Source organism: Balaenoptera musculus, chromosome 13 (assembly GCF_009873245.2).
Source record: "Balaenoptera musculus isolate JJ_BM4_2016_0621 chromosome 13, mBalMus1.pri.v3, whole genome shotgun sequence".
Taxonomy (NCBI): domain Eukaryota; kingdom Metazoa; phylum Chordata; class Mammalia; order Artiodactyla; family Balaenopteridae; genus Balaenoptera; species Balaenoptera musculus.
In genome coordinates this window covers 8337742-8364158 of record NC_045797.1, presented here as the reverse complement: position 1 = coordinate 8364158, position 26417 = coordinate 8337742, and the positions used below count along the sequence as shown (strand labels likewise).

At 50.3% G+C, this 26417-nt stretch overlaps 1 protein-coding gene across 9 annotated transcripts in view; it reads left to right on the top strand.

Moving 5' to 3' along the window:
* Nucleotides 1–26417, top strand: part of INPP4A (inositol polyphosphate-4-phosphatase type I A) — a 126953-nt gene that overhangs the window by 54033 nt on the left and 46503 nt on the right. For all 9 annotated transcript variants that reach the window (XM_036873041.1, XM_036873037.1, XM_036873040.1 and 6 more), the window contains 4 exons: nt 15914–15984; nt 16922–17130; nt 17719–17763; nt 24881–24999. In XM_036873041.1, the coding sequence (XP_036728936.1) occupies nt 17025–17130; nt 17719–17763; nt 24881–24999 (270 nt within the window). In that variant the 5' untranslated portion in view covers nt 15914–15984; nt 16922–17024. The remainder of the gene's footprint in view (nt 1–15913; nt 15985–16921; nt 17131–17718; nt 17764–24880; nt 25000–26417) is intronic.

Here is a 26417-nt window from a genome sequence, read left to right as displayed (position 1 = left end):
TTCTGAGTTGCTTTTCTTGGGTTCCCATCATCCCTGCCACCATCGGCTTTGCACTCAGAGCTGTGGCCAGGCTGCCGTGGGAGAGGCTCCCAGAAGGCCTCCCGCAAGGGTCCTCTTTGCTCTGGTCAGGAAGTCACTCCATCCAGGCCACCCTTTGAGGGGCGGCCTGTGAAGGGCAAACACAACTGGTGGGGGAGCCGCGGAACCCTTCCCCCTGCGCCGTCCTCCCGCTCAGCTCTGGGAGGGAAGGATTGGGAGAGGCTGCCTGGGAGGGCAGCCCGGGGTCGGTGGCGGGGGGGATGCTGACTTCTCTGTTGGCTGTGCCCCCTCCTCCTGGCGCAGGGGCGTGGGTGAAACGTGGGCCAGAAGGGGCTCCCTCCCGTGGGCCAGACCCACCTCCGGCCGCTTCCCCGTCTCGCTTCCATCACATCACAACCGCGCAGCCGAAGCCAGAGCCCCCTCTTTCCAGAGAGGTCACATGTGACACAGGACTGCCTGCCTTTTATTTTCCTACGCGAATACGGGGCACTGAGGTCCTCTCAGAGTCTCCTCTGTGTCTCCCACCCAACAGTGTTCCATTTTAGCAGCTAGAGTGGCAGCGAATACACCACTTCACCAGAGACTGACGTGTCGTGAAGTTGGCAGAACGAGTGCCCCGCTTTATGTTCCACAGCACATAGAAGATCGAGACATCTCTCTCCCTGATCTGGGTTTGGTGGTGCAGAAGCTAAACTCAGCCTGGTTGGGTGCTCCCCGCTGCGAGGCCTGGGGCAGGCCATCCCAGTGTCCTGGCTCACTGCCTTGTTCCAGAAATAACTTTGTCTTCCTGGCATTTCATTGATCTGCGGTTGTTGCTTCGCGTTAATAGCCCTTTAAGGAATTTTATTCCTGCTCAGAAAGTTTTATATTCTCTCATGAATAGAAAGCCAACTTTGACACTTCTGGCTTAGAAAACAAGCTTTCCTAGTGATTATAAAAATAAACTGAACCCACCCTCCTCCTGTCATCTGAAACACGTGGAACTTTCCAGTTACCGTCAGGGCCGCTCTGGCGATGGCCGCGGTCTAGAAGGGAACATGGGTGACAGTGGCGTGGACTGGCCAGTGCCTCGTCGGGCCCACGCGCCATCCCGCACAAGGTGCTGGAGCGAGGGGTCCAACAGGAGCCGGACGGTGGCACCGGGCTGCCCGCAGGTTCCGCTGACTGGAAGCACCGGGCGGTGTGGTGCTAGCGCACAGACGCCAGAACTTGAGGGTGAGCCTGAGGCCTTCTTGTGGGATAAGCCCTGGCAGCTGGATCCTCCTTTGTTTTCCCCAAGCTCCGTTAGCATGGGGTTTGGAAAGTTAAAGTCCTGCGCTAATAACCTGTTTTCTAGTAAACGGAACCAAAGCCCGGCGTCATGGCTGCTCGCTGACCAGCGCGTGGAGCTGCATCGGGCCAGGTCTGACTCACCCCTCTGGGGGCTGGTGTGGACGCCCAGCTTCCCTGCCAGGAGTGCACTTTGCCATCAGGTTTGCGAAAAATACCGGCAGGTCTTTGGGACTGTAGTGTCTCCTGGGCGGGCTAACCCTGGCCAAGGCCTGTGTGTCCCCGCGTCGGGCCCACTCCTTTTCCGTGTCCAGCCGCTGCCCGAGTGGGGAGCTGGTTCACTCTCCCTGCAGCGCGGCCCTGGACAGGCCTGGAGGAGGACGTGGGCCTTTTGGAAGGAGGGGGAGCACGCGTGTGTTAGCCTTGCATCGTGGCGTGTGCGCCACCAGCGTGAGCTGGGGACGGCGTGCCGGCTGTCTCCCTAGGCTCCTTGACACGTTCTTCACATACTAAGCCAGGATATTCCACAGTGAATGAATCAAAGCTATTGTGAACCGTACAGAGAAGGACATGATGAGAGAGCCACAGTAGTCATGCAAAGAGCAGAGGAACCCCTGCTAGTTGTGTTAACGTGTCGGCACCAGAAGGAGGTCTTGAGTGACGACTTGCTGGTTTAGGGGTCAGTGTATTTCCCATCCTACTTTCCCATTGAAATATAACGCGTCTGTACAATATTCTATAAGCCACATCTCCACCATCAGAAATGCAGAACATTATATATATGTTTTCTTACTTCAGTATCAGTTGGTATTGTTGGCTAGGTTTTGTCTGTTTATCCTGTTCACAAATTTTTGTGTTTTTTAAAAACTTATTTTGAAATATTTTGACAAAAATAGGTTATTTTTGTCAAGGAGCTTAATCTCAGCTTAGGAAAAAGGAAGCAAACATGAAATGATGCAAAAAAGAAGCTGTTCTCATCCTAAGGTTCTCTTTTGCCTTCTCTAGGAAGATCTGTTTCCTCTCTCGTGTCTGTGGTGCTGACTGTGAAAGCCGGACACAGGCTCAGGACTGAGGAACCAGAGCGGGCACTTGTAAAGCTTGTGGCTGGTGATGGAGAGGGAAATATTATTTAGTGTGTCTTGAATCTGAAATATGTTCTTCCAGGAGGTCCTGAAAAGGGACAGAGGGAAGAAAGTAATATTCCAATAAACATTATAAGATTAAAATGGTATTTGTGAAAGTGCTTAAAAATCAAGGACCTCTACGAGTGGACAAGATTGTGCCTTTTATTGATATGAGCATTTGTTTGTAGCTTGAATTACTGTGCCCAGCGCTCTGTGTTGCGTTTGGGAAAGAGACTGGACTAGTGAGACCCTTCTTCCGGTCCTGACTTCCCTCCGCGGCTCACGACCTTAGAGAAGCCTCTTTAGCCCCGTGAGCCTGAGTCCTGTCTGTCAGACGCCACCAAGCAGCGAGCGAGGTCACCTGGACGGGCGTTTTCTACCTGAGAAGGTTTTCTTTCCATGGGGACCAGGTGAGGCAGGTGAGCGGCCGGGGTGTGGGTGGAGGCGCCCCGGACTGGTGGTTCGTGGTCTCCTCCTCTCTTGACCTTTTCATGCGTGTTGGAAACGTTACAAGAAACTTGATCCTTTACGTGAATCGGCAGCAGATACAAAGTCCAGGTGGGAAAGACATATGGCTGCCTCTTGATTTCATGTAAAAGAGCAAAACAACATGTTGCCGCGGCTTGGGGTGGCCCTGCCGTCCGGGATCCCTAGGTCCCCACTCAGTCCCAGGAGTGTCGCTGCGTCCCCACCCCTCTGCCCTGTTCGGCAGCCCCCTTTCTGGGGAGCGGTGGCCGCTGGCTGCTGTTATTTTGACCAGCTAGCTGCGGGGTAGAGCTCAGTGGCCCTTGCAGGCATTCCTGGCCTCAGGCCAGGCAAGGGGGGGAGTGGAAGGTGTGGCCCGAGAGAGCTTCGAGTCACTCCAGGTCATGTCTGTGCAATAGTTTCTGTACTGCAGCCCCGTCTGTCATGTTAAATTAAGGTAAACTTGAGTGCATTTGTGTCGGGCTTCTGTTTGTTGTTATTTTGTACATCTCTTTTAGTTTTAGTAGTTTAAGAGCTCCAAGAAAAGAGTTTATACGTAATTTATGTTTACGTTATCCATTTTAAATAATATAGAAAACAACAAACGCTGGGAGCTCTTTGACTTTCCAAAGTTTAAGAAGGACTTGCTATAGGGTCTCTCCATTCAGCTGCTAAAACCTGTGACTTGAGATGATTCTGTCCAGCCTCCCCCTCTCCCCTCTTTGTGGGAACTCTCCCCACCAAACTTAGGTGTCAGGGTGGCACCCATGCTACAGTGTGCCCCCTCCGGCCGGGGCGGGGGGGGGACCTGGCCCAAGCGAGGCCCTTGGGTCACCTTCCCCGGAAGAGAGCTGGGCTGGAGACTCGGGGAGGATCCCTGCGTTCAGCCTCTTCAGCGGCTCCGGCTGGAGAGTTTGAAGTGGGGCTCTCGGCCCTACTATGTGCACAGGGTCCTCGGCAGAGTGGGGGGATGACGTGGACGAGCACAGGGAGCCGAGAAGGGTCAGGCGCGGGGTGCACAAGTCAGCTCAGCCATTTTCCTGCCCAGGTTTTGTAAGTCGGCTCAGAACCTTTGTGAAGACGGGCTTTTCTGTTTAAACTCACCTGAATCGGACTCTCCAACCGGCAGCACCAGGTCCTGTCTGTCAAGTATGGTTTTTTGGCCACGATAGGAGTGCCCAGAACCCGCCCCCACCGTGACAGCCCCGTCGCTGAACCCCCGAGGACTGGGGGGGCAGGGGCAGCAGGGTCAGCAGAGTAGAGGGCGTTGCTGCAGCTGGGGTGTGGGCCCCCGCCCTGGGAGGGCGCCCCCTTTCGGCACTGTGACCCTAAGGAGCCTTGAGCAGCTGTGGCCACGCCCGCATTGGCCATTCCCTTCGCTGAAAGGACAGACCTCTCCCAAAAGGGAGGAGGGCAGAAACAGAGTCTGGGGCGGCTTCCGCCCTGGTGGCTGGAGGAGCTCAGGGCCCAGCCTCCAGGTGGCCAGCTCCGGGTAGGGGGAGGTAGAAACAGGCACCAGGCCAGGCCCTACAGCCTTGGATTTGCGTGGAAATAGAGAAGAGAGAGAGTCTTAGGCAGTGAACGGGGCACACGCAGCCCAGCGCTGGGGCTTAGAGCGCCCCCCAGCCCTGGGCATCCAGAGTTCTCTTCCAGCTTTGAGTGAGTGCCTGGGGGTGGGACCTCTGCATCTGTGATGACACCTTCCTTCATTGGCTGGTGGGGCCTTCATGGAGCCCCACCCGGACGTAAGCTGACCCACAGGTCACGGGGAAGCCCTTGTCCTGTCCCCTTCGGCTCTCGGTCCCCTGGGAACTGCATGTCTTCATTGACAGTGGGAATCGGTAAATACTGGATGGTTTCCTCTGTCCTTTGCACACCTGTGTGGAAGTTTCTGTGGAATTGCTGAGAGGCCAACACGCAGACGAACTTTCAGTTAATTATGTGAGGGCTTCGAGTGGCCAAGTTGACAGAGGAGCACGACGTGAGGCTTGTCACAGCCGTGGACCTTCTGGGATAGAGAAGAGTGCATTGTCCCCAGCACTGACGGGCGGCTCTCACAACGGACTGTGGCGCTCAGGGTCTGCGTCATCTTTGTTCATGGTGTCCTGGGGAGCTTATGCGATGATCAGATGACAGATGAAGCCCGGTGCGTGGGAGTGAGAGGAGTGACATAAAAGACACTGAGTCGATTCATCCCAAGAAAGAGCCTTCAGAATCCCTGGTTCCGGCACCCGGGGCGCCCTTGCTGGAACCGGGGGGAACAGCACAGGGGAAGGTCTCAGAAGAGGTTTCACTAGCACCAGAATGGCCCTCAGAGGGCCCACCATTCATGTTTCCGCTACGTTTCTTGTGATGCATTTCCTGAGCAAGTCTTGTTCATCTCTGTGTCCCTGAGACCTGGTCCACGAGAGACGTGAGATGGTCAGTTGATAGAGAAGAAAGCGCAGGAGGCGTAGAAGCCAGAGAGGGGAGGCACCTGTGGAAAGCAGCTGGAGGGTGGGTGCGCGGGGAGGGAGGCTTGTCGTGGCAGAGGGACCACAGATGCTGCTGGTGCCGCGTGCTTACCAGTAACACGTGTCTCCTCTCCCAGGAGTGAGCACCCAGACCCGCAGTGCTCACACAAGCACTTTGAAGCAGTTTATTCAGGGCACCTTAGTTTCAGACTAGTTCCTGCTGAAATTCCCCTGAAGGTTCGTGGTTTGCAGGCGAGTCACAGGGGCTGAGCTGCAGTTCTAGACCGGGCTGTCCCCAAGACCCCCTGGAGGAGCTGGTTTTCAGGAAGGACACACGGGAAGCGAGAGAGCTGCCCTGGCGTCCAAAGAAGGGCAGCCTCACAGAGGGCAGCCGGCCGGGGAGGTCTCAAGAGCGAGGAGGCCGGGGCGGGAAGGGTCACAGGCTCGCCAGTGCTGCGTGGGGACAGACAGGGGACTGCAGGGGGACGGTCAGAAGCCGGGTTGAAGTCCGGATCTCTGGGGAGGATACCACTGGCACGAGTCGCTGATGGATTGGGTGTGGGTGTGAGAGGAAGAGGAGTCCAGGCGCTTGCACTGATCTTGTTTCTTGGCTGGAGCCAGTGCAAGGATGGAGCCGCCATCGACCGAGGTGGGAGAACTGAGGGGCCGGGGGATCGGGGCTGCGGCTGGAACGGTCTGGGCTTGTCCTGCTCAGGGCACCGCCCTGCCTGTTGTCCAACCCGCCCCCCCCCTCCCCCCCCCCCCCCCCCCGCCGCTGTCATTTAGAGCGGCGGTCCGCAACCTTCTTGGCACCAGGGACCAGTTTCGTGGAAGGCAGTTTTTCCACAGACCCAGGTGTGGGGGGTGGGGAGCAGGGGGAAGATGGTCCAGCAGTAACGCGAGTGATGGGAAGCGGCCGATGAAGCTTCGCTCGCGCCAGCTCCTCACCTCCTGCTGTGCGTCCGGTTCCTAACAGGCTGCGGACCAGTACGGGTTGGGGGGTGGGGGACCCCTGCTTTAGAGGAATATCCACGGCCCACCCAGTGCCTGACTCTTCCCACTGGAGTCCAGAGATGTGCAATGAATCTGGGTTAAGGCACTAAATTCTGTCAGCTGCCGCATTCATTAGACTAATGAGGCAGGTTAGTTAATTAAATCGGGTGAACTCATTGCCACGCTACCTGTTCAGTGTCACTGTCAGCGAGCGGGACTTGGGGGAATAGGAGGACGCACGAGGTGACAGATTGATTGTCCCTTGCTGAGCGCAGGCCCAGTGCAGCCCTGGGTCGGCTTGTCTGTGTCTGCAGGTGAGACTGTACACCAACTGCAGCACATTTCCTATTATCCTGTGCTTGCCTTTCTAAGACACATCATTTTCTGGCAGTTAAATGCCAGCAACACTGAACTGATGTTCTGCAGCTCGCTCACATGTTAGGCCTCGTTCTTGGAGTCCCAGCCAAGGCCCCAGGCCCTCCCTGCACAGGGGCTAGAGCAGGAAGTAGGAGAGCTGGGTCCTAGGGGAAGGAGGAAGTGGCCTCCCCACAGGCTTTCTCCAGTGCAGCGGAGCCCGGGGCCACCCTCTGGAGAAGAGAATTCCAAGGATGTCCAGCCCGAGGCACAGCCCTGGGGTGGGGGCAGGGTCTCCTTCCACGCTCCCCTCTGACTGGGGCACCGTGGATTCCTCCCACCAGCGGTCGTGTCCTCATCTTACAGGTGAGGAAACCTCAGCACAGGGAAGGCGCCCTGTGGAGGTGACATGGCTCCCAGTGGCTGACGCCAGTGCCCGGGCTCCCTCGCCAAGCCCCACCGCCTCCGGGAAGGGTCCTCCGTTCACCCATTCCTTCCCAACAGCAGCCTGTAAGCCTAAATTTTAGGGATATTATTAGAAAATGTGATGACTATAAACTGAATCACAGCAAAGTGCCATGGACCTGGGGGAGGAGTTGTGGTTGGAGAACCCAGGGAGGCAGTGGAGTTGTACATGTGAAGAGGCTGAGCTGGAGGGAAGGCCTTCCCGGCTCGCAGATGCCCCAGGAAGAATGTAGTGTGGACCCAACACGTGGGAGGTTAGGAAAGCCCAGGAGAGAAACTCCGCGTGTCACACGGAGGCCTTTGGTGCCGGGCCCTGTGTGGGCTGTCGTGTGTTTCTCTGTGTACGTGCTTGCTCCTCAGGGCATCCCTTGGTGGTAGTGCTGTTATTCCTGTTTTACAGATTGTGAAACTGAGGCTGGGAGAAGCTCAGTAGCTCTGTCACTCGTGCAGGAGGAGGGGTCTGAAGTGACATTAACTGAGCAGGTGCTTGGACTCATGGACCAGCTCTGGGCCTCTGCTGGTTGACCCAAGCATCCAGGTCCCAGAAGGGCAGGTGTCGAGAGCGCTGTGGACCAGAGTGTCTGGGGCCTGGTGGGCTTGGGGCCAGAGCACGGGGCGGGGGCCAGAGCACGGGCCTGGGGCCAAGCTCAAGGCCTGCCTGTGTGCCCCCTCAGAGCCCTCCCAGGTGCCCTCCGCCCTAGTCTCTGTTCCTGGGGCCTCTGGCCTTTGCCGCAGCCAGCATTCCTGGCTTTTTGTGGTGAAGAGGCATATTTGACTTTGTTTAAAAAATTAAGATCTTTCCTAGGCAGTTGGCTTTTTTAAACAGAAGAAAAGGAAGACCTGCTTGCTTCCACTATTTTTTTTTTAAAATTAATTAATTAATTTATTTATTTATTTTTGTCTGTGTTGGGTCTTCAGAAACTGTGCGAGGGCTTTCTCTAGTTGTGGTGAGCGGGGGCCACTCTTCATCGCGGTGCGCGGGCCTCTCACTATCGCAGCCTCTCTTGTTGCGGAGCATGGGCTCCAGACGCACATGCTCAGTAGTTGTGGCTCATGGGCCCAGTTGCTCCGCGGCACGTGGGATCTTCCCAGACCAGGGCTCCAACCCGTGTCCCTGCATTGGCAGGCAGATTCTCAACCACTGCGCCACCAGGGAAGCCCGCTTCCACTATTCTTATGCATTTTTTTTTTAACATCTTTATTGGAGTATAATTGCTTTACAGTGTTGTGTTAGTTTCTGCTGTATAACAAGGTGAATCAGCTATACGTCTACATATATCCCCATATCTCCTCCCTCTTGCGTCTCCCTCCCACCCTCCCTATCCCACCCCTCTAGGTGGTCACAAAGCCCCGAGCTGATCTCCCTGTGCTATGTGACTGCTTCCCACTAGCTATCTATTTTACACTTGGTAGTGTATATATGTCCATGCCACTCTCTCACTTCGTCCCAGCTTCCCCTCTTAAGCATTTTAGGGTGGGGAGAGGCACAGGGGGTGGAGCATCCAGTGGGCGGAGAAGTCCCCAAGGTGAGCAAATTAGAATAAAGGAGCCCTGACCCCCAGGGCCCCTCCTCCTGCCCCGCCTCTTGGAACCCACCCTGTGCTCTGCTTTTGGTGGCTCCTCCCCACCCCACAGCCCGACTCTGCTTTACATCAGGTGACGGAGGTTTCCGTAGTGTAACGTCTCTTCTGTAACCCTCCTCGGCAGCCTGCACGTGATTTGTTTCAGGAAAGGTGTGTGTTCCCCTCACCCCGGCAGGCAGCAGGCTTCTCCGACCACAGCCATTCTGTCGCTTTCCTTGCATCGGAACTTGATTGACAGCATTTACATTTCTGAGTCTTCCTGTAGAAGCACACATTCATCGGTTCCAAATATAAGTCAGAGGAATTTTCTGCTGCCATTGGCTGTTGTTCTGGAACATTCACAGTCCGGGCCTTCCTGGTCCTTGCCCATATGCCGGCTCTTCCTTTGCTGGTGACTGACCTGGGCGGATGCCCGCGAGCTGTTGGACGTTGGGCGCTCTGAGCCTGCACTCTGGCCAGCACTGCCTTCTCCCTGGAGCGCAGCCTCCGGTTCGCTGCTCACCCTTGCCCTTGGCCGTTGCAGAGACACTGCTCCTGTTCCTCTGTGTTGGCCTTGCCCATCCCTCGTACCCCAGCTGCCATGACTCTGCCCATTCAATTTTTGTCATTGGCAGCTGCCCCCCAGCCACTGTGTGCCCGCCCCCAGGTTTGTACCCACGCCATGGAGTTTGCACCCACGCCATGGAGTTTGCACCCACGCTGTTGTCATTCTCTTATTTGCTGGGCTTTAAGGAATTGGTGGCCCTGAAGTCCCCAGCGTATCAAGTTTCCTCTTGGGTGTAGACCAGGGAGCCCTGGGTGGCCTCAATTCCCAGCGGACTCCAGGGAACCCGTGGGACCAGAGGTTGATTTTGGTGGCAGTGGTAGTGATGGGTCCCTTTTTCTCTCTTGGTTGGATTAACAGCTCTGAGGCCACCTCAAAGAACTTGCTTTCTCAACTAATATTAAGGCCAGCCTCCACCATAGGGTGTGTCTGGAGTGGTGAGGTCCAGTCCTCACCAGGGGATATCGGGGTGGGAGAGGGGCAGGAGAGAAATCAGGGTGTCCCGAGCCTGACCTGGAGCTAGAGAGGGAATGACAGATTTGTCTGGTTGACGACCTGCTAAAGTGGATTTTTTACTTCTCTGTGCTCCTCTTATTTCCTGGAACTCTTCCTGCCACCTGTGGGTGTTTTTCTCATGAACTGGGCTACCTCATCCAGAGCACAAAACATCATTCTTTCCCAAGCCTCGTGCAGTAAGTTTTTTTGTTTTTTTTTTAATAAGTTTATTTATTTATTTTTTGGTTGTGTTGGGTCTTCGTTTCTGCGCGAGGGCTTTCTCTAGTTGCAGCGAGTGGGGGCCACTCTTCATCGCGGTGTGCGGGCCTCTCACCATCATGGCCCCCTCACCATCACGGCCCCTCTTGGTGCGGAGCACAGGCTCCAGACGCGCAGGCTCAGTAATTGTGGTGCACGGGCTTAGTTGCTCTGCGGTATGTGGGATCTTCCCAGACCAGGGCTCGAACCCATGTCCCCTGCATTGTCAGGCAGACTCTCAACCACTGCGCCACCACATCATGCAGTAAGTTTTAACTTGTGGTTGTAATTTTTATTTTATTTATTTATTATTTTTTAAAATATTTATTTATTTATTTTTGACTGCGTTGGGTCTTCGTTGCTGCGCGCCGGCTTTCTCTAGTTGCAGCGAGCGGGGGCCACTATTCGTTGCGGTGCGCGGGCTTCTCATTGCGGTGGCTTCTCTTGTTGCGGAGCACGGGCTCTAGGCACAGGCTTCAGTAGTTGTGGCACGTGGACTCAGTAGTTGTGGCTCGCGGGCTCTAGAGTGCAGGCTCAGTAGTTGTCGCGCACTGGGTTAGTTGCTCCACGGCATGTGGGATCTTCCCGGACCAGGGCTTGAACCCGTGTCCCCTGCACTCACAGGCAGATTCCTAACCACTGCACCACCAGGGAAGCCCCTGTAATTTTTATTTTCATCGTAACCGTTTATTGAGTGCCTGGAAAGTGCCAGACTTTAGTCAAGCTAACTAACATTAGCTGCTATAACAACCACCTACCCCCCCCCCCCCAGTCTCCCACAGCACAGGTTTATTTCTTAGTCAGGTTAAGCTCAGCCTAGGTCGTGTGTGGGGAAGTGGTGGGGCGGGGGCTCTGCCTGCCCCACAGTCTGGGGACCTAGTTTCCTTCCACTGAGTGACCCCACCTTACCCTGGGGCCGTGGAATTGCCCACCAGGCCCCTGCACATAGCTGGGAGTCCAGGGAAGAGGGGATCCCACAACCACTTCACTGTCTGCATCTAAGCTGGTGTACATCCTTCTGCAGTGGTCACACGCCGCTGGAGGGACCAGTCCGTCAGTGAGCCTGGTGGCAGGTGTGGTCTGCCTCGGACCTTGATGGTTTCTTACCCAGTAGGTGCTTGTTAGATCCCTCTTCTATGTTTAGGCTTGAGCTCGGTGCCCAGGAGGAGATGGAGGAAGCAAGGACTTTAGGTCTGGCGTCCACGAGACACAGGTGCGTGGCTGGCTCTCCTGCTGCCACACAGGAAGTGCATCGTCCTGAGGTGTAGACCGCCTGGTGCGTTAGCAAGCCTCTGCGAGGAAATGTTAGCAAACTCAGGTTTGGCTGCTTGATGCCCAAAAGCCAATACTCGAGAGCCAAGTGCTGGCAGGAACGGAAAGGCTGCTTTGTTCAGGAGGCTGGCAACCTGGGGAGATGGGGGACTTGTGTCCAGAAACCAACTCCAAAGATTCTGCTCGACCATGAAAGTTTTTAAAGAAGAATCATTTGGGGAGGGGCTCAGAGTCATCTTTATCTTCCACCTTGTGCAGACTTTCTTCTGATTGGCTGGTGGTGAGGTGACAGGGCAGTGCTCCAGGAATCTGGTGCTCAGCCAGAAGTTACCATCCTCCACCTGGGTGGGGTCTTAGTTCCTGCAGAAGAACTCAGAGATGTTTTGTTATGTATATTCCTTGAGGGGGAGCCAGGACCCTGCCCCAAGGCTGCACTGTTGTTTCTTGACTACTCCTCCCTCGTCTCTGCACCCCCTCCCTTCCCGGATGAGCAGCTGTTTGAATCTGCCCTTTGGAGTTCCGGGAAGGTCAAGGAGGCTGAATGAAGCCTATTTCCTACAAACAAGAAACAGGGGACACAGAGAGGACTTGTACCCAGCAGGGCCCCACCGGGTCCTGCTCCATTGCAGAAGGGCTGTTGGCTGCAGGGGAGGCTTCCTGCAGGAAGGGGCAGCTGTCTCTCTTGGGTTATAACCAGTGATTTTCGGTGCCAGTGATCAGTGTGACACCTCATCCATCAGTGACCGTGGCCATCCTGGATTGGGGGGTTTGAGAGAAAGCGCTTCCTCTTTCTGACTCGTGAACTAGCCTCCTCCTCAAGGGCTGCTCTGACTCATCTTTCGTCTGACCTTCCCTCTTGGAGAGCAGAGCACTGGGAAGGGTTGCCCTTGGCCCGTTTGCTGCCCACAGCAGTGACAGTGATAGGGTGGGGAGGGCTGGGATGGCAGGGAGAGAGCCAGTGGTACGGGGGCTTCTGGCTTTGGGTTGATGCCAGTAGTTCATCCTTTACCTCCACTTGACCTTGAGGAAGTCACCCTGCCTGGATTTCCGTGCTCATCATGCAACTCCTTTTAAGATGATTTTGAGAAGACCCCAGTGTTCTGACAGATACCAGTGGAGCTGGCCTCCCCCCTGGACTCCTGCTCAGCAGAGGTTACTGAGCCAGAGGGGCCTCCAGACCCCTGCCAGGCCTGAGGCACCTTGTTCTGTGGAGGAGGAGGGCAGGCCTTCCCAAGACCGGTTCCTCTAGAAACTTCCGACAGTCATTGGTGACCCTCAGGAACCCCACAAAGCCGTGTGAGTCACAGCGTCCTCTCCGTGGACTTGCTGATGCTCCCTCGGCCACATCTCCCTGCCCCCACTGGGCGGAAGGGACGTCATCGGCTTTGCTGCTGATTTGATGGAAGAGGGGTCACACGTCTCTCACAGAGTCAGGAGCCGAGGCAGTTAGTTTCATGAGTTACTGCTTCTCTCCTGCCCCGAAGAAAAAAATTCCAGTCTCCTAAACAACTCCCACACCCTCTCTGTCCTCTTTAAGTCATTTTTCTTGCTAATGAGCTCTGGTCTTCAAATGGGGCTAGGAGGAAAACCAGGGACCTTGGGAATATCAGAATCCTTGGTGAATTACCTTCAATTAATGAGACTAATAAAGGGAAGTCTAGTTCAGCTGTGCAGATCAGCTTCGTGTTCTGGGTCCTGATGACTTAAATCGCAGATCCTAATTAGATGCCCCCAAATAACCACGAGGTGGCTTCTAAGGTCCTTGTGAACTAAAAGCTTCTCTGATCTGTGAATTCTGTTACGTGTAAAATTAGCCTGTAGATGTTCCCCTTCAAGCATTTCTGTCCCCAGAGTCTCACGGTACCAACCACCCTCCAGGGGAAGGGACGGACCGGTGGGGACGCTGCAAGGGCAGGAGGGTGGGGAGCCTCCCTTGGGCTGGCGGGATGCCGGGGTACAGATGTTGTCCTCTGTTAGGTGGCATGTCTCCACTGTCCCGAGTGAAGGGGGGTGACGGCAGCTCACTAACAAGCTGAGCAGGGCAGCCAGGCGGGGCGAGGGGATGCCGGGGACACACAGGGAAAGGTCGTGCTCCGGGTGCCGCCTCTACCTCTGGCCAGCGTGGCGGCAACTTTCAGTGACGCGGGAGGATGGCAGTAAGCTGAGAAAGACAACGTTTCCCCGTGGTCACGCCCCCCAAACGTGGCCATCATCTTGGTGTGGTCTCCTGCTGGCTCTGTCCCGTCTTTTTAAACGGCTTTAACCAGAGAACAGGTAGAACATTTCATTAAAAACACACAAGATGCAGAACTGACATATGCACTTTTTCATGCTATGCTGTCTTTATTATAGTCATTAAAGGAATCAGCCTTTTTACTGGGTGTAAAGATCATTCATACACAACGCAGTGAATTTCCCACAGTAAAGTCACTCATGGAACCAGCACCCACATGAGGAGACAGCACACACCAGAGCCCACAAGCCTCCTCACACCCTCCCCAGTCAGTCCTGCCCCTCAGAGACACCACCGTCCTGACTTCTGACACCACAGACTCGTTTGGCCAGTGCCTGAACTTCACAGAGATGGAATTGCCTAGAACATGCTCTCGTGGGTCTGGGTTTCCCCCTTGACATTGTTCCTAAGAGTCATCTGTGTTGTTTTGTCCATGCTACTGTTGATGGACACTTGGATTGTTTCTAGTTTTTGAATATTATAAATGTTACTGCTTTAAGTGTTGGGTTTTTTTTTTTTTTTTTTTAGATTTATTTTTTTATTTGGTCGCACCGTGCGGCTTGCAGGATCTTAGTTCCCCAACCAGAGATTGAACCCGGGCCCTGGCAGTGAAAGTACCAAGTCCTAACCACTGGAATTCTGCCAGGGAATTCCCAGCTTTAAGTGTTCCTTGCAGCTTTTTTTTTGGTGACCCTAAGTGTGTGTTTCTGTTAGCAGTTGCACTCTGAGTTACATACCGGGTCACGTTCAGTGTGGGGAGGTACTGCCAGTTTTCCAGCATTGCTACACCATCTTACACTCCACTAGCAGTGTATCAGGGCCCCATTTATTCTGTCCGCATCTTTGCTAGCACTTGGTACTGCCTGTCTTTTTCATTTTAGCTATTCTAGTAGGTACGCAGAGGTATCTCATGGTTACAGTTAGCATTGTCCTGATGACTAATGAGGTTGAAGGACTTCTTATGTGTGTTGCCTTTATTATGATCATTTTAACAGCCATATGGTAGTGTTTCTTATAGATGTTCCAGAATGCACTTATCTGTAGCTGGGCATTTAGATTGGTTCCAGTGTTTGTCATTACAAGGAGTGCTACAATTAGCATCTCTGGACCACTGGCCAGACTTTTGTTATTGTTTACGGATTTTGATAAATAATGTCAAATTGGTTTCTGAAATGCTCGAACCTCTCTAAAATGTTATCAACAGTGTAGGAGAGCCCTATAGAGTTTCCCCTAGGTCTGCCAGCAAAGCACATTCTCATTAGAAGAACAAACAAACCTCTTTTAGACGCCTACTTTAGGTAACTAAAGGTGTATTTAACATTGCTTTCCTCATTATGATTGAGTTTGGTCACTTTTCCAAAGTATTTTCTACATGTATCCCTCTTTTATGAATTCATACCTTTTGCCACTTGCATTTTTAGTGAGTTGTTTTTTTGTCAAGTTGTGTAAACATTATTGTAAGATACAGATATTAGTACTGCAAGTACATTCCCAGTCTGTTCCACTGTCATTGCATATTTTTGACTCGTATGCCTTTTGGTGTCAGCAAACTGGTGAGTCTTCCCCTTGGTGACTTTTTCGGGGCCCCCCCAGCCAGGCTACTGCCCTCTCTGCTGAGGTGCCCAGGCCCAAGGTCCCTGCGGCCCCAGTGGGAGGGGGAGGAGCACAGCCTGCAGGGATGTCAGGTTTGTCCGAGGGCTGCGCGCACTGATCCTCCTGTCGTCTCCACCACGGACTCTGGAAGTTTCAGATGCTCTCGCTCTGGGCCCTGCGGTCTGTCCTGCAGCCCCCAGCAGTGCTGGGCCGAGTCGGAGCCTGGGTGTTCCGATCCGCGGGAAGGCGCGCGGGGGCCAGGCAGCGGCGGTGGGCTGGGAGCTAGGTGGGGTTTGCAGAGCCCGCTCCCGTTCTTGCACATTTGCTTCTCACTGCAGCTCCGTGAGGTGGGTGCAACCACCTTCATCTTAGACACCAAAAAGCAGAGCCTCAGAGGCACCCAGGTTCTCCCAGGGCCTGACATTTGTGAGCAGGAAGCCTGGGCCTCAGGCTCCTTATCTCCTCCTTTCCCTGAACCACATCCCAGCTGCCCAGCAGGCCCTTTAGGGCTGTCCCCCCTTCCCCTGGATCACCCCAGGGGGGATAGGAATGGGCACTTTCTGTTTCTCGTTCTTTGGGGCTTTGTGCAAAACCTTCGTTTTTGAGCCAAAAGGTTAGATTGGGGTGTGAAGCTCAAAGGAACATGTAGTAGCTCTTGGCTTCCCCACATTTCTAGGCATTAAAATTATAACATATATCAGTACATTATAATAAGCATTCTTGAGAACTTCATGTTTGACTAGCTTGTTAAGTTTATAATTTTCTGTTTTTAGATGATGGATTTGGATGTGCTTCTATGAAGAAATGCCACGTGTCTCTACTGGTCCAAGGACGAACATGTCCAGTAAGTTAGTTGCTGGGTGAATTAACCCAAGAGTGGGAACACAGGCCCTTCGGGTGCAAAGGCATTGATGCACTTTGAGAAGACAGGGGTGTCTGGATATATGGGGACCTTTGAGAGGGGTTATTAATCTAATTATCTTATCTCCTAAAGGTTGGTTCCTTCCGGAGACAGCAGGCATTGTAGCATATAGGGTTAGAAGAATATGTGAAACTCACTCCTTGCTGGGTAACCCACTTCTCAGAGCAGAAAGTGAGTTCTGTGCTGGGCCGGAGCATCTGTGTGGCTCAGCCTGCAGTGGCCTTTTGCCCAGAGACCTCCGTATCCACAGCACAGCACTGTCCACTGGGGCGCAGATTGTCACGTTTTGTGGGAAGGAAAGCCTGAGTCTGACACATGTGAAGTTCCTGTACCCCTGGGAGGGAGAGAGCAAGGTTGGAGACATGCCTTTGGTCTCCACTGTTCTGCTGTGCTGTCCTGGTCAGTGGGCGCCAGACCTCTTCTTGCGTCTCTTATCTTTCTAACGGAGATGGTAGTGAGCTGATTTATGATTGTAAAGAGGCTCTGAGACTTGCCAGTGGAAAAACATAATAAAGCAAACAAGAAAATATCAAAGGCCATAGTTGATGATTAGATCTAAGCCATCATTTAATGTGGCATGTCTCTGTTGAAGAGAACATGATTTCTTTACGGGACCCCACGGACGGACCGTGCTGGCCTGTGTGTGAGTACAGAGGAGGTGACTAGACGGGGCCCAGCTCATCGGACTCTCCGTCCTGGCTCCTCATTGCCAGGGGACCCTGGCTTTGCTGCATCTTGTCCATGTAGGTCAGCGTGCTCTCTCCATGAGGGCACAGTGTCTCTTCGTCACCATCCCTGTTTTTTTTTTGTTGTTGTTGTTTGTTTTTTGAAAAAAACAGTGTTTGTTTTTATGTCTCAGGACTACTGCCACCTTAGGGGACTAGGGCTTGGTGACAGCGCTTCCCGGGGAATCAGGCGTGGTCTGACCCAGGAACAGGAAGCACATCGTCACCAATGACATCATGACAGCAAGAGAGCACAGCCCTCGCCATGGCACCAGGGCCCGTGCGATGCAGCGGGCTTCCACCATCGATGTGGCAGCCGACATGCTTGGCCTCTCTCTGGCAGGTGAGCCTCACCGGGCCTGCCCGCGGGTCCCATACTGTGGCAGCGCTGGGAGGGCCAGGCCTGGCGTCCCTCTGCTTGAACTGGAATGGGGGGAAGTCAGCCCGCTTCCTGGGAATTGCTTCCACTGGAACCTGCCCGCCATCAGTTTTCCAGTTTGCGTGGGCACCTCCAGGGCTCATTTGCCAATAGATAACGTGGGAATGTCCACAGTGCCTGTCTGGCAAGTGCCCAGACCCTAATAAAAGCCCTTTGTGTTGTGAGTGTGCAGACCCAAGTGGGAGGAGTTTTGGTCTCGGGGTCAGAGACTTCTTAGGAATCTCAAAATAAAATGTTTAGCAAACAAAGAAATCATCTCCTGTAACAGTCTGTGAGGGAAAAGAAAGCAGAGCGTTGGGTTTTTCTTCCCAGTTTTATTGAGAAGTAAATGACATATATCACTATAAGTTTAAGATATACAGCTTGATGGTTTAATTTATACATATTGTGAAATGATTGCCACCAGTGTGTTGAGTTTTTTGCATCAAATCTGAAAGCAGGAAAAAGTTTATTAAGGGTGATTTTTTTTTCTGTCATTTCTTTTTTATCCAGGAAGTATACAAGATCCAGATGAGCCCATTCTAGAATTCAGCTTAGGTAGGTGTCTTTTCAATTTTCTTGTCTTAAAATACAGGTTGCTTAAAAACAAAAACAAACACTCCACGACTGGCAGGAGTGTGTCTCAGAGATGTTGCTGCTGCCACCACTGCTGCCCAAGTGCTTCTGGGGAGATGAAGCTCCGAGGCTGGTGTGAACCTCCTGTGGGTGGGAGGGAACCTCGGGGGGCCGCCTGCCTGCCTGCGGGGCTCGTGTCCCCCAGCACGTGCTCACTGCCGGCTGGCAGTGGGGAGGGGCGGGAGGTAAGCCCACCCAGAGCCGCGAAGACAGCCTCCCCTCCCCTCTCCTACCCCCTGGGAGGGGCAGGGAGGGGTGAGGAAACGGGGCTTAGGGCCAGTGCTGTCCGCCCGCGGCCACAAGGCCCTGTGGGGTTGCATTTAGCTCTCTAGCCCTCGGATCCGTGCTCCACGCGCGGAAGAGCTGACCCCTGATGCTCTCCCTCTCGCGAGCATCAGATGAGAGAGTGTACCAACCACTGCCGTGGGCTGCACTGGCTCCGGGCTCGGGCAGTGTGGCTCGTCGCAGAAGGTTCTGCTCCGAGGCCCGGCACTCTTTAGTGTTCCTCTCCCCTTGTCCGTGGAAGTCTGCTGAGTGACACGCACCCACCTCGCCCTCCCTACCCTTCTTCCTCTCGTCCTCCTTCTGTTGGGCTTATTCCTCCAGGCTGGAGGCTCTCTCTGGAGAAAGTAAACCACCCCACTCCCCACTCCCACTCCCCCCGCACAAAGAGACAGAGATGCTGGCCTTTGGAACCCAGCCAAAAGAGGCCGGCCGGCCACCCATTCACTGTCGCGGAGCCCGCGGAGCCCACCGTACACCTCAGCCTCCTGATACCACATTCTTAGAAACAAACGGACTTTTATTTGTGCTCACAGAGGTTGGTGCGTGCATGTTGATTGCAGCTTTATTTGTAATATCCAGCACTGGAAACATCGTCCATCAGCAGGAAGATTAACTATGTTGCATGCATACAACAGACAGCCGCTCAGCAGGGAAAAGGACCAGTCACTGATACACACACGCCATGGGTGCATCTCAGAAGCACCGTGCAAAGTGAAAGAAGCCGTAATAAGAGGCCATGTGTTGTGTAATTCCATTTATGTGAAACTCAGAAGGATGAATCTGTAGTGAGAGAAAACAGGTTAATGGTTATCTGGGAGTGAGCCTGAGGACTGACTGGAAAGGGGCACAGGGAGCCCTTTGGGGTGATGGAGATGCTCTGTGTCTGGACAGCGGTGGTGGGTCTATGGGCGTGTATGCTGATCAAAACTCACCGAGTGCTGCGCTTAAAATGGGTGCGTTTTACATACAAATTATACCTCAGCGGTGATTCAAAACAAAATGAAAGCACAGATCACTAGACCTTTGTGGAAGGCCCACACCATGAAAGATAGAAAAAAATAGAACTTGGAAGAAACAGAGACATTGAAGAAAGAAGAAAACGTCAAAGAAATTATAATGTGTATCCTCAAGAGATGATGGTGTATCCATAAAAAAACCCAGGAGACTATGAAGAAAAACAACAACTGAAGAACATGTACAGTCTGAGAAGCTTAAAATATAACAGAGTATTTTAAAATTCAATAAAGGTTGGAAGATATTTGAGGAATTATCCCAGAAAGTAAAATTTTAAGAGCAAACTAGAAAATGGGAGAGAAATGGAAAATTAGCAAATTCAGGAGGCTCAACATTTATAAAATAGGAAAGAATGTAAGGGACAAAATTAACAAGAAATTATACAAGCATCTCTCAGAACCGCAGAGCCCATAACAAGGCACGTCACGGTGAAATTTCAGAGCACTGGGAATAAAATGAAGATCCTAAAAACTTCCAGAGAGGAAAAAAACCAACTGGTCCTCCCCAGGGGATGGAACTGGCCTGGAGATTCTTGGGGACATTGGAAGCTTGAAGACAGTGGGGCCACATCTTTAATATGAGTGGAGAAATATCTCCAACCTGCAGTTCTCTGCTCAACCAGATTATCGATCAGTGTGAAGGTAGGAAGACATTTGTTTCATCATACAGAGTCTCAAATAAATTTACTTTCCCCACATACTTTCTCTGGAAGTTAGTGGAGGATGTGCTCCACCGAAAAGAGGGAATAAACTGAGAAGAAAGAAGATCCAGGAAACAGAGTCCAACGCAGGAGAGAAGTGAAAGAAATCCCGTAATGAATAGTATTCACTTAGCTTTAATAATGCAGAACATGGATGTAACAAAAAAGTTGAGCTAAACTGAGTTTAGAGAGAGAATGAGAGTGGATATAATTAAGTTAAAAATCTTCACCGCTATAATAGAAATCTAGAAATCAGGACATTTCTGAATCTGGCAAGTCAAGGGCGGTAATGTAGTCATATTAATTAGACAGATGGAGGAAGAAACAGCTTTAAAAAGTGAGGGTGAGGGCTTCCCTGGTGCCGCAGTGGTTGAGAGTCTGCCTGCCAATGCAGGGGACACGGGTTCGAGCCCTGGTCTGGGAAGATCCCACATGCCACGGAGCAACTGGGCCCGTGAGCCACAACTGCTGAGCCTGCGCGTCTGGAGCCTGTGCTCCGCAACAAGAGAGGCAGCGATAGTGAGAGGCCCGCGCACCGCGATGAAGAGTGGCCCCCGCTTGCCGCAACTAGAGAAAGCCCTCGCACAGAAACGAAGACCCAACACGGCCAAGAATAAATAAATAAATAAATAAATAAAGTTTAAAAAAAAAAAAAAGTGAGGGTGAATTTTATGTTAAATGAATTTTGCCACAATTTAAAAAAAAAAAGATGAGGAGTAGGAGTCAGATAATTGAATGGTCAAATATTTTATCTTAAAAATAGAAGTTTAAAATTAAAAAGTACTCATTTAAAAACCTTTAATAGAGAAAATGTAAACCCTAACAGAGAGAGAGAATCACAGTTGGCATTTTGGTGTATATTCTTCCAGATATTTTTTAACACCCACACAGGGTTATACAGAAATTTTTGATGATTTTTAGTTGTGGAGGTGATGGAATTATTTACAAAAATGTCATCCTAGTGTTCTTAACATGGTTTTTTTTTTTCATGTAGGGAAATATCACTGGCATCTTTTCATTTTAATAAACGTGGATCTGCCACCTCATCGTTTTAGATGCCGACATGGAATCTATTGTATGGCTGCGCCATATTTTTTTTAACCAATCTCCTATTGCTGGACATTTAGGTCTTTCCAGTTTGCCATTATAAACACACCAGCACAGTTAACGTACTTTTGTACATGGATCTTTCATATATTTTGCTGATTATTTCCCTAGGATAAACTCTTGGATATAGAATTGCTGAGTCAAATGATATGCACTCGAAATATGTTTTACCGGTTTACATCAATAGCATTTATTCAGCTGGGACTACAGATGCTCTGGTTGGAGAGACAAGACCCGCATATCAGAGATTAATGGTTTCTGTGGAAATATGCCAGAGGAGTGATGTGTAAGTGATAAACAGAAGGAGACGTGACTGTGGGCTGTAGAGAGAAAGCTTCGTGGAAGCCATGGAACTGAGCTAGGAATTAAACCTTGCGTGAGATTTAGACAGGCTGGGTGGGGACGAGGCCAGGAGAGAATGTCACCCGTGGGGAGGTGTGTTCTGAGAGTGGCAGTTGGCCCATCAGCCCTTAAGCTGATAATCAGTCTTTCCAGCTTTGGGCCACCTGCTGTGTCTCAACCTACCTGCCATCACTTGCGCTTGAGAGACTCGGATGTTCTAACCTCACATGATGAGAGGGCAGGCCAAGAGAGACCAGACCAGGGTCACCGATGGGGGTAGCTTAAAGGAGGGAGAGCAAATGGAACAGTCAAATCCCTGATTTCTGTTGAGGCAGACATAGTAGAAGAAATAGAATAGAATTTTTAGAAAATAATAAAACCTTAAAGCTTCTGGAAGAAAATAAATAACTCACAACCACAACTTGAGGGTTGGCAGAGCTTTCTTGGCAGAAAGTACTAACTCTGTGTTTTAGTTTGCTATTGCTGCCATAACAAATGACCATAACATAGCACCTTAAAACAATGCAAATTTATTATCTTACAGTTCCGTTAGGTCAGAAACCCAGAGGGCTCAGCTGGGTCTCTGCTTAGAATCTTATAACACCAAAATGAAAGCTTCAGCATGGATGCGGTCCTTTCTGGGGGCTCTAGGGGAGAATGTGTTTCCTTGTTCATTCAAGTTGTTGGCAGAATGAGTTACTTGTGGTTTTAGGACTGAGGTCCCCATTTCTTTGCTAGCTACTGGGTTGAGGCCTGTTCTCAACTTATAAGGGCCACTCACATTCTGTGGCTGTGGCCCCTTCCTCCATCTTCGAAGCCAGCAATGGCAGGTTGAGTGCCTTTCATGCTTAGAATCTCTCCTGTCTCTCTTTTTTTTATTGTCACATCTATCTAACTCACCCTTCCACCTTCCACTTGTACTTTTAAGAGCTCATGTGATTAGATTAAGCACACCCAGATAATCCAGAATAATCTTTTCATGTCAAGATTCCATGACCTTAATCACATCTATGAAGTCTTTTTTTTGCCTATTATTATAATATATTCACAGGTTCCCGGGATTAGAACGTGGATACTTTTTAGGGGGAGGGACATTTTTCTGCCTGCTGTTCTCTAAAATTAAAAATCTAAAATCAAAAAATCAAAAACTGTAGAACTCTTTAAGCAAATGAATAAATAAACCACAGACTGGGAAAAAAAATATTCACAACCCATATACCTGACAAAGGACAGATCCAGAATAAAATGCTTACAAATCAACTGTTAAAAGAAAATCAACTCGATTTAAAAATGAGCAAAAGACTTGAGCAGACTCTTGACAAAAGAAGTTATAACAATGAACAATAACACATGGTGAAAAGATGTTTAACATTATGAGCAACTGGAACTCATGTAAATTGCTGGTGGGATTGTAAAATGATACAGCCACTTTAGAAGACTGTCAGCTTCTTACAAAGCTAAGTGTATCCTGTACTATAAGCTAGAAATCCCACTCCTAGGTACTTAGGCAAAAGAAAGAAAACATGTTCACAAAAAGATGTAAGAATGTTTATAGCACCTTTATTTATAATAGTTCCAAACTGGAAACAACCCGAATGTCTATTAACAGCGGGACTGATAAGTAAATGTTGGTACATTCATACAATGGAATATAATTCAATTTTTAAAAAGAAGAATGAAATATTGGTATATAAACAATACAGAGGAATCTTAAAAATGTTCCGTTTATGTGAAATTCAAGAATGGACAAAAGTGATAAAAATCAGAAAGTGGTTGCAGAGGTAGGGGAATTGACTGGGAAGTATGGGGGGAACTTTCTCGCCTGATGGGAAAAGGTATCTTGTTTTGATGAGGGTTACATGGGTGTATATGATTGTCAAAACTCATTGAACTGAAAACCTAAGGTCTTTGTATTTTATTATATTCCAATAAGTAATGAAAATCCATGAAGATGTATGAGAAGATAATACAAAGAGATTAATTTTCAGAAGTAAATTAATTTGCAGAAGTAAAAATCAGTTTCTGAATTTTAAGTCACCAGTGAGCATTTTAAAAATCAATGAGAATGATGAGAGCAGGAATAAAGACCTCTAAAAATCCTCTCCTTCATAAAGGCAATGAAAAAATGGTCAAAATCAATTGTTTCAATTGTCAAGATATTGAAACAACCTAAGTGCCCATCAACAGATGAATGGATAAAGAAGATGTGGTATATACAGATACAATGGAATATTACTCAGCCATAAAAAAGGATGAAATTTTGTCCTTTGCAGCAACATGGATGGACTTGGAGGGCATTATGCTAAGTGAAATAAGTCAGACAGAGAAAGACAAATACTGTATGATATCACTTATATGTGGGATCTAAAAAATACAACAAACTAGTGAATATAACAAAAAAGAAGTAGACTTACAGATATAGAGAACAAACTGGTGGTTACCAGTAGGGAGAGCTGGAAGGGGCAATACAGGGGTGGGGGGAGTAGGAGGTACAAACCACTGAGTGTAAGATAGGCTCAAGGGTGTATAGTACAACATGGGAAATATAGCCAATATTTTGTAATAAGTGTAAATGGAAAGTAACCTTTAGAAATTGTATAAAAATGAAAAATTATAAAATTTTTTTAAAAAATCAATTGTTTCTGAACTCTGGGAATTAACCAAAGGCTTACAGCACTGTGGGACATGTTCAGTGCCCCTCCAGAAAAGCCACTTCTTTTTATGAGTGTTGAATGATTTACCATATGTTTCATCAGTTACAAGGTGGATATTTTTTCATCTTTTAGTATCTCTTTAATCAGAAAGTGTCTTACAATCAGTGGCATATCATAGACTCATGGCAGTGGGCCTTTTTTTTCCTCTCATAATACATTTTACAATAGATAGCATGTTAGATTCAAAGACGTATGATCATTTTTCCTGTGGGTCCCTTCTATGATAGAGTTATCTTCAGTCTTTCAAAATGCTTAGTACGTTTTCTAACTGAAACAGTTCTACAGGGCACCTTTTGTTTTGAAAAGTCACATGTTTAGTAATCTTACATTTGATATAAGTCTTATAAGGAGAATAAATGAGCAATGACTTCCTTAAAAAAAAAAAAAAAGCTTTGTTTATTTTGCCATAGAATTTTAATTTGCTTCCAACATACATCACACACAGATCTGGGGACACCATAAGCTAAGGCAGCGGAAGTCCTGGATGCGGGTGTGTGTAGCTGGGTCTTGATTTCATCAACTCTGTGGCTGCTTAGCTCCAATTAGTCATTAAGGTCAGACTTTATGGGTCAGACCCTTCCTATGTCATCCCTTCCGTGGATGTAGAGAGCCTTCCATTGGCAGTGCCTGCATTGCTGTCCTGGGGCCTGGGGAAGGCGGGGAGGAATGAGAAGGGATTGCTTCTAATCTGAAAAATCACCTCCCTGTGACAACTGACAATGTGATCATCTCATCCCTTTGAGTGTCATTTACTTCTCTTGCTTTCTTTGGGTGCATTTGGAACAGAGAACTAACTAGAGCCTGATTTTAAAGATTCATTTCTATTTTATATTTATTTAATTTTATTTATTTTATTTCTATTGTTTTAATTCTGTAGCTTGCAGTGAGCTGCATACGCCATCGCTAGATCGAAAACCAAATAGCTTTGTAGCAGTGAGTGTGACCACCCCACCCCAGGCGTTCTGGACGAAGCACGCGCAGACGGAGATCATTGAGGTGGGTGCTGCTGGCCCCTGGCCTCCCTCCGGCGGCTCCGTGACAGTGTTTCTGATCCCGACGGGAGGGCTCTTCAGTGGCCTGAGCACCTGTAGCTGCAGCTGCATTCCTGTGGATCGTCCCTGTTCTTCCATGGCTTTTCAGTACATTGGTATCTTTCATCACACTTACTCATCTGGGTGGCATTTATATTTGCCATATCCTTTGCAGTTATTATTGATTGTCTATTGGCAGGCTGTTTCTGAACAGTGGTCCCCTAAGGCTGATTGCCTTTTAAGAGGTAAGACCCGATTCTTCCTTGTCACCTCCAGTTGGCTGCTACTTTTGGACAGGTGTGCTCATTAATCAGAGTTTGGAGAGTGTTCACTCTTAACCAACCCTCTTACTAGGCATACCTTTATTTTTATTGGTTTTTATTTTTATATTCTTTTGAGATGTGTGTGCTATGTGTTTACTTTTTACATTAAATGAAATGATATGCGTTCGCCTGGGGAATTTTACAAAATTTCTTTAGATGAGCACATCATGTAAGTTATGAAACTAAGTGTAGGAGTTGGCTGGTGTGAGCTCCTGTTGGATTTTGTTGGTGACGTGAGCCTCTAGGTGAAGTATCTCCTCCCTGGCAATCTCCACCAAACAAATTGCATTTCCCCTTCTTTCCCAGTTTCACATTTTGGAAGACAGACACTTTTTCATTCTCTTAGAAATGCATTTCCAAGTTCGAGCCAACAATTCTGTTTTCTCAGCATTTGTCGAGCACTGCCTACGTATGAAGCCTAGTGCTGGGTGCTGCGGATGATACAAAGACCCTTGAGGCCCCGTCCCTGCCCTCAAGGAGTCTGCCATCCTGTGGGTGAGGAGGCGGGAATGAGCGTGGCTCGTGCAGACAGAGCAGAGTGTGGTCTCTGTTAGAGCAGAGAGACGAGGACGGTACCCGGAGGACGAGGTCCCATCCAGCTCATCGTGTGGGTTTGGAGAGTAACTTGATCCTGTTCAGTGTGTGCAGAAGACACAGCAGGAGCGCAGGGAAGCGGGGGTCTTGCCCGGCCGGGGCAGGCTTGTCCACAGCTGTGTTTCAGGGAGGCCCTGAGTCAGAGGTCGCTGGGGGAGTGACAGTGCTGTGGGGCCTGACTGGCAGCAGGGAGGAGTGGAAAGAAGGGGGCATGAGAGGGAGGCTCTGGAGGTGGAACTGGTGGGGGTGCATCGATGCTGGGTGGTTGAGAACAAAGCAGAAGAAGGCACCAAAGCAGGTGCCTGGGTCTGCAGCCTCCTTGGACAGAGAGTCAGAGAGGGTCCGAACCAGCGGATGGAGGGAGAGGTTGGGTGGGGCTGCGGCCCCAGCTGGCCACCTGGGGCGGGCACTGTCCAGCAGGCGCTGAGACATTCGAGCTGGAGCTGCAGGTACAGACAGGAACTGC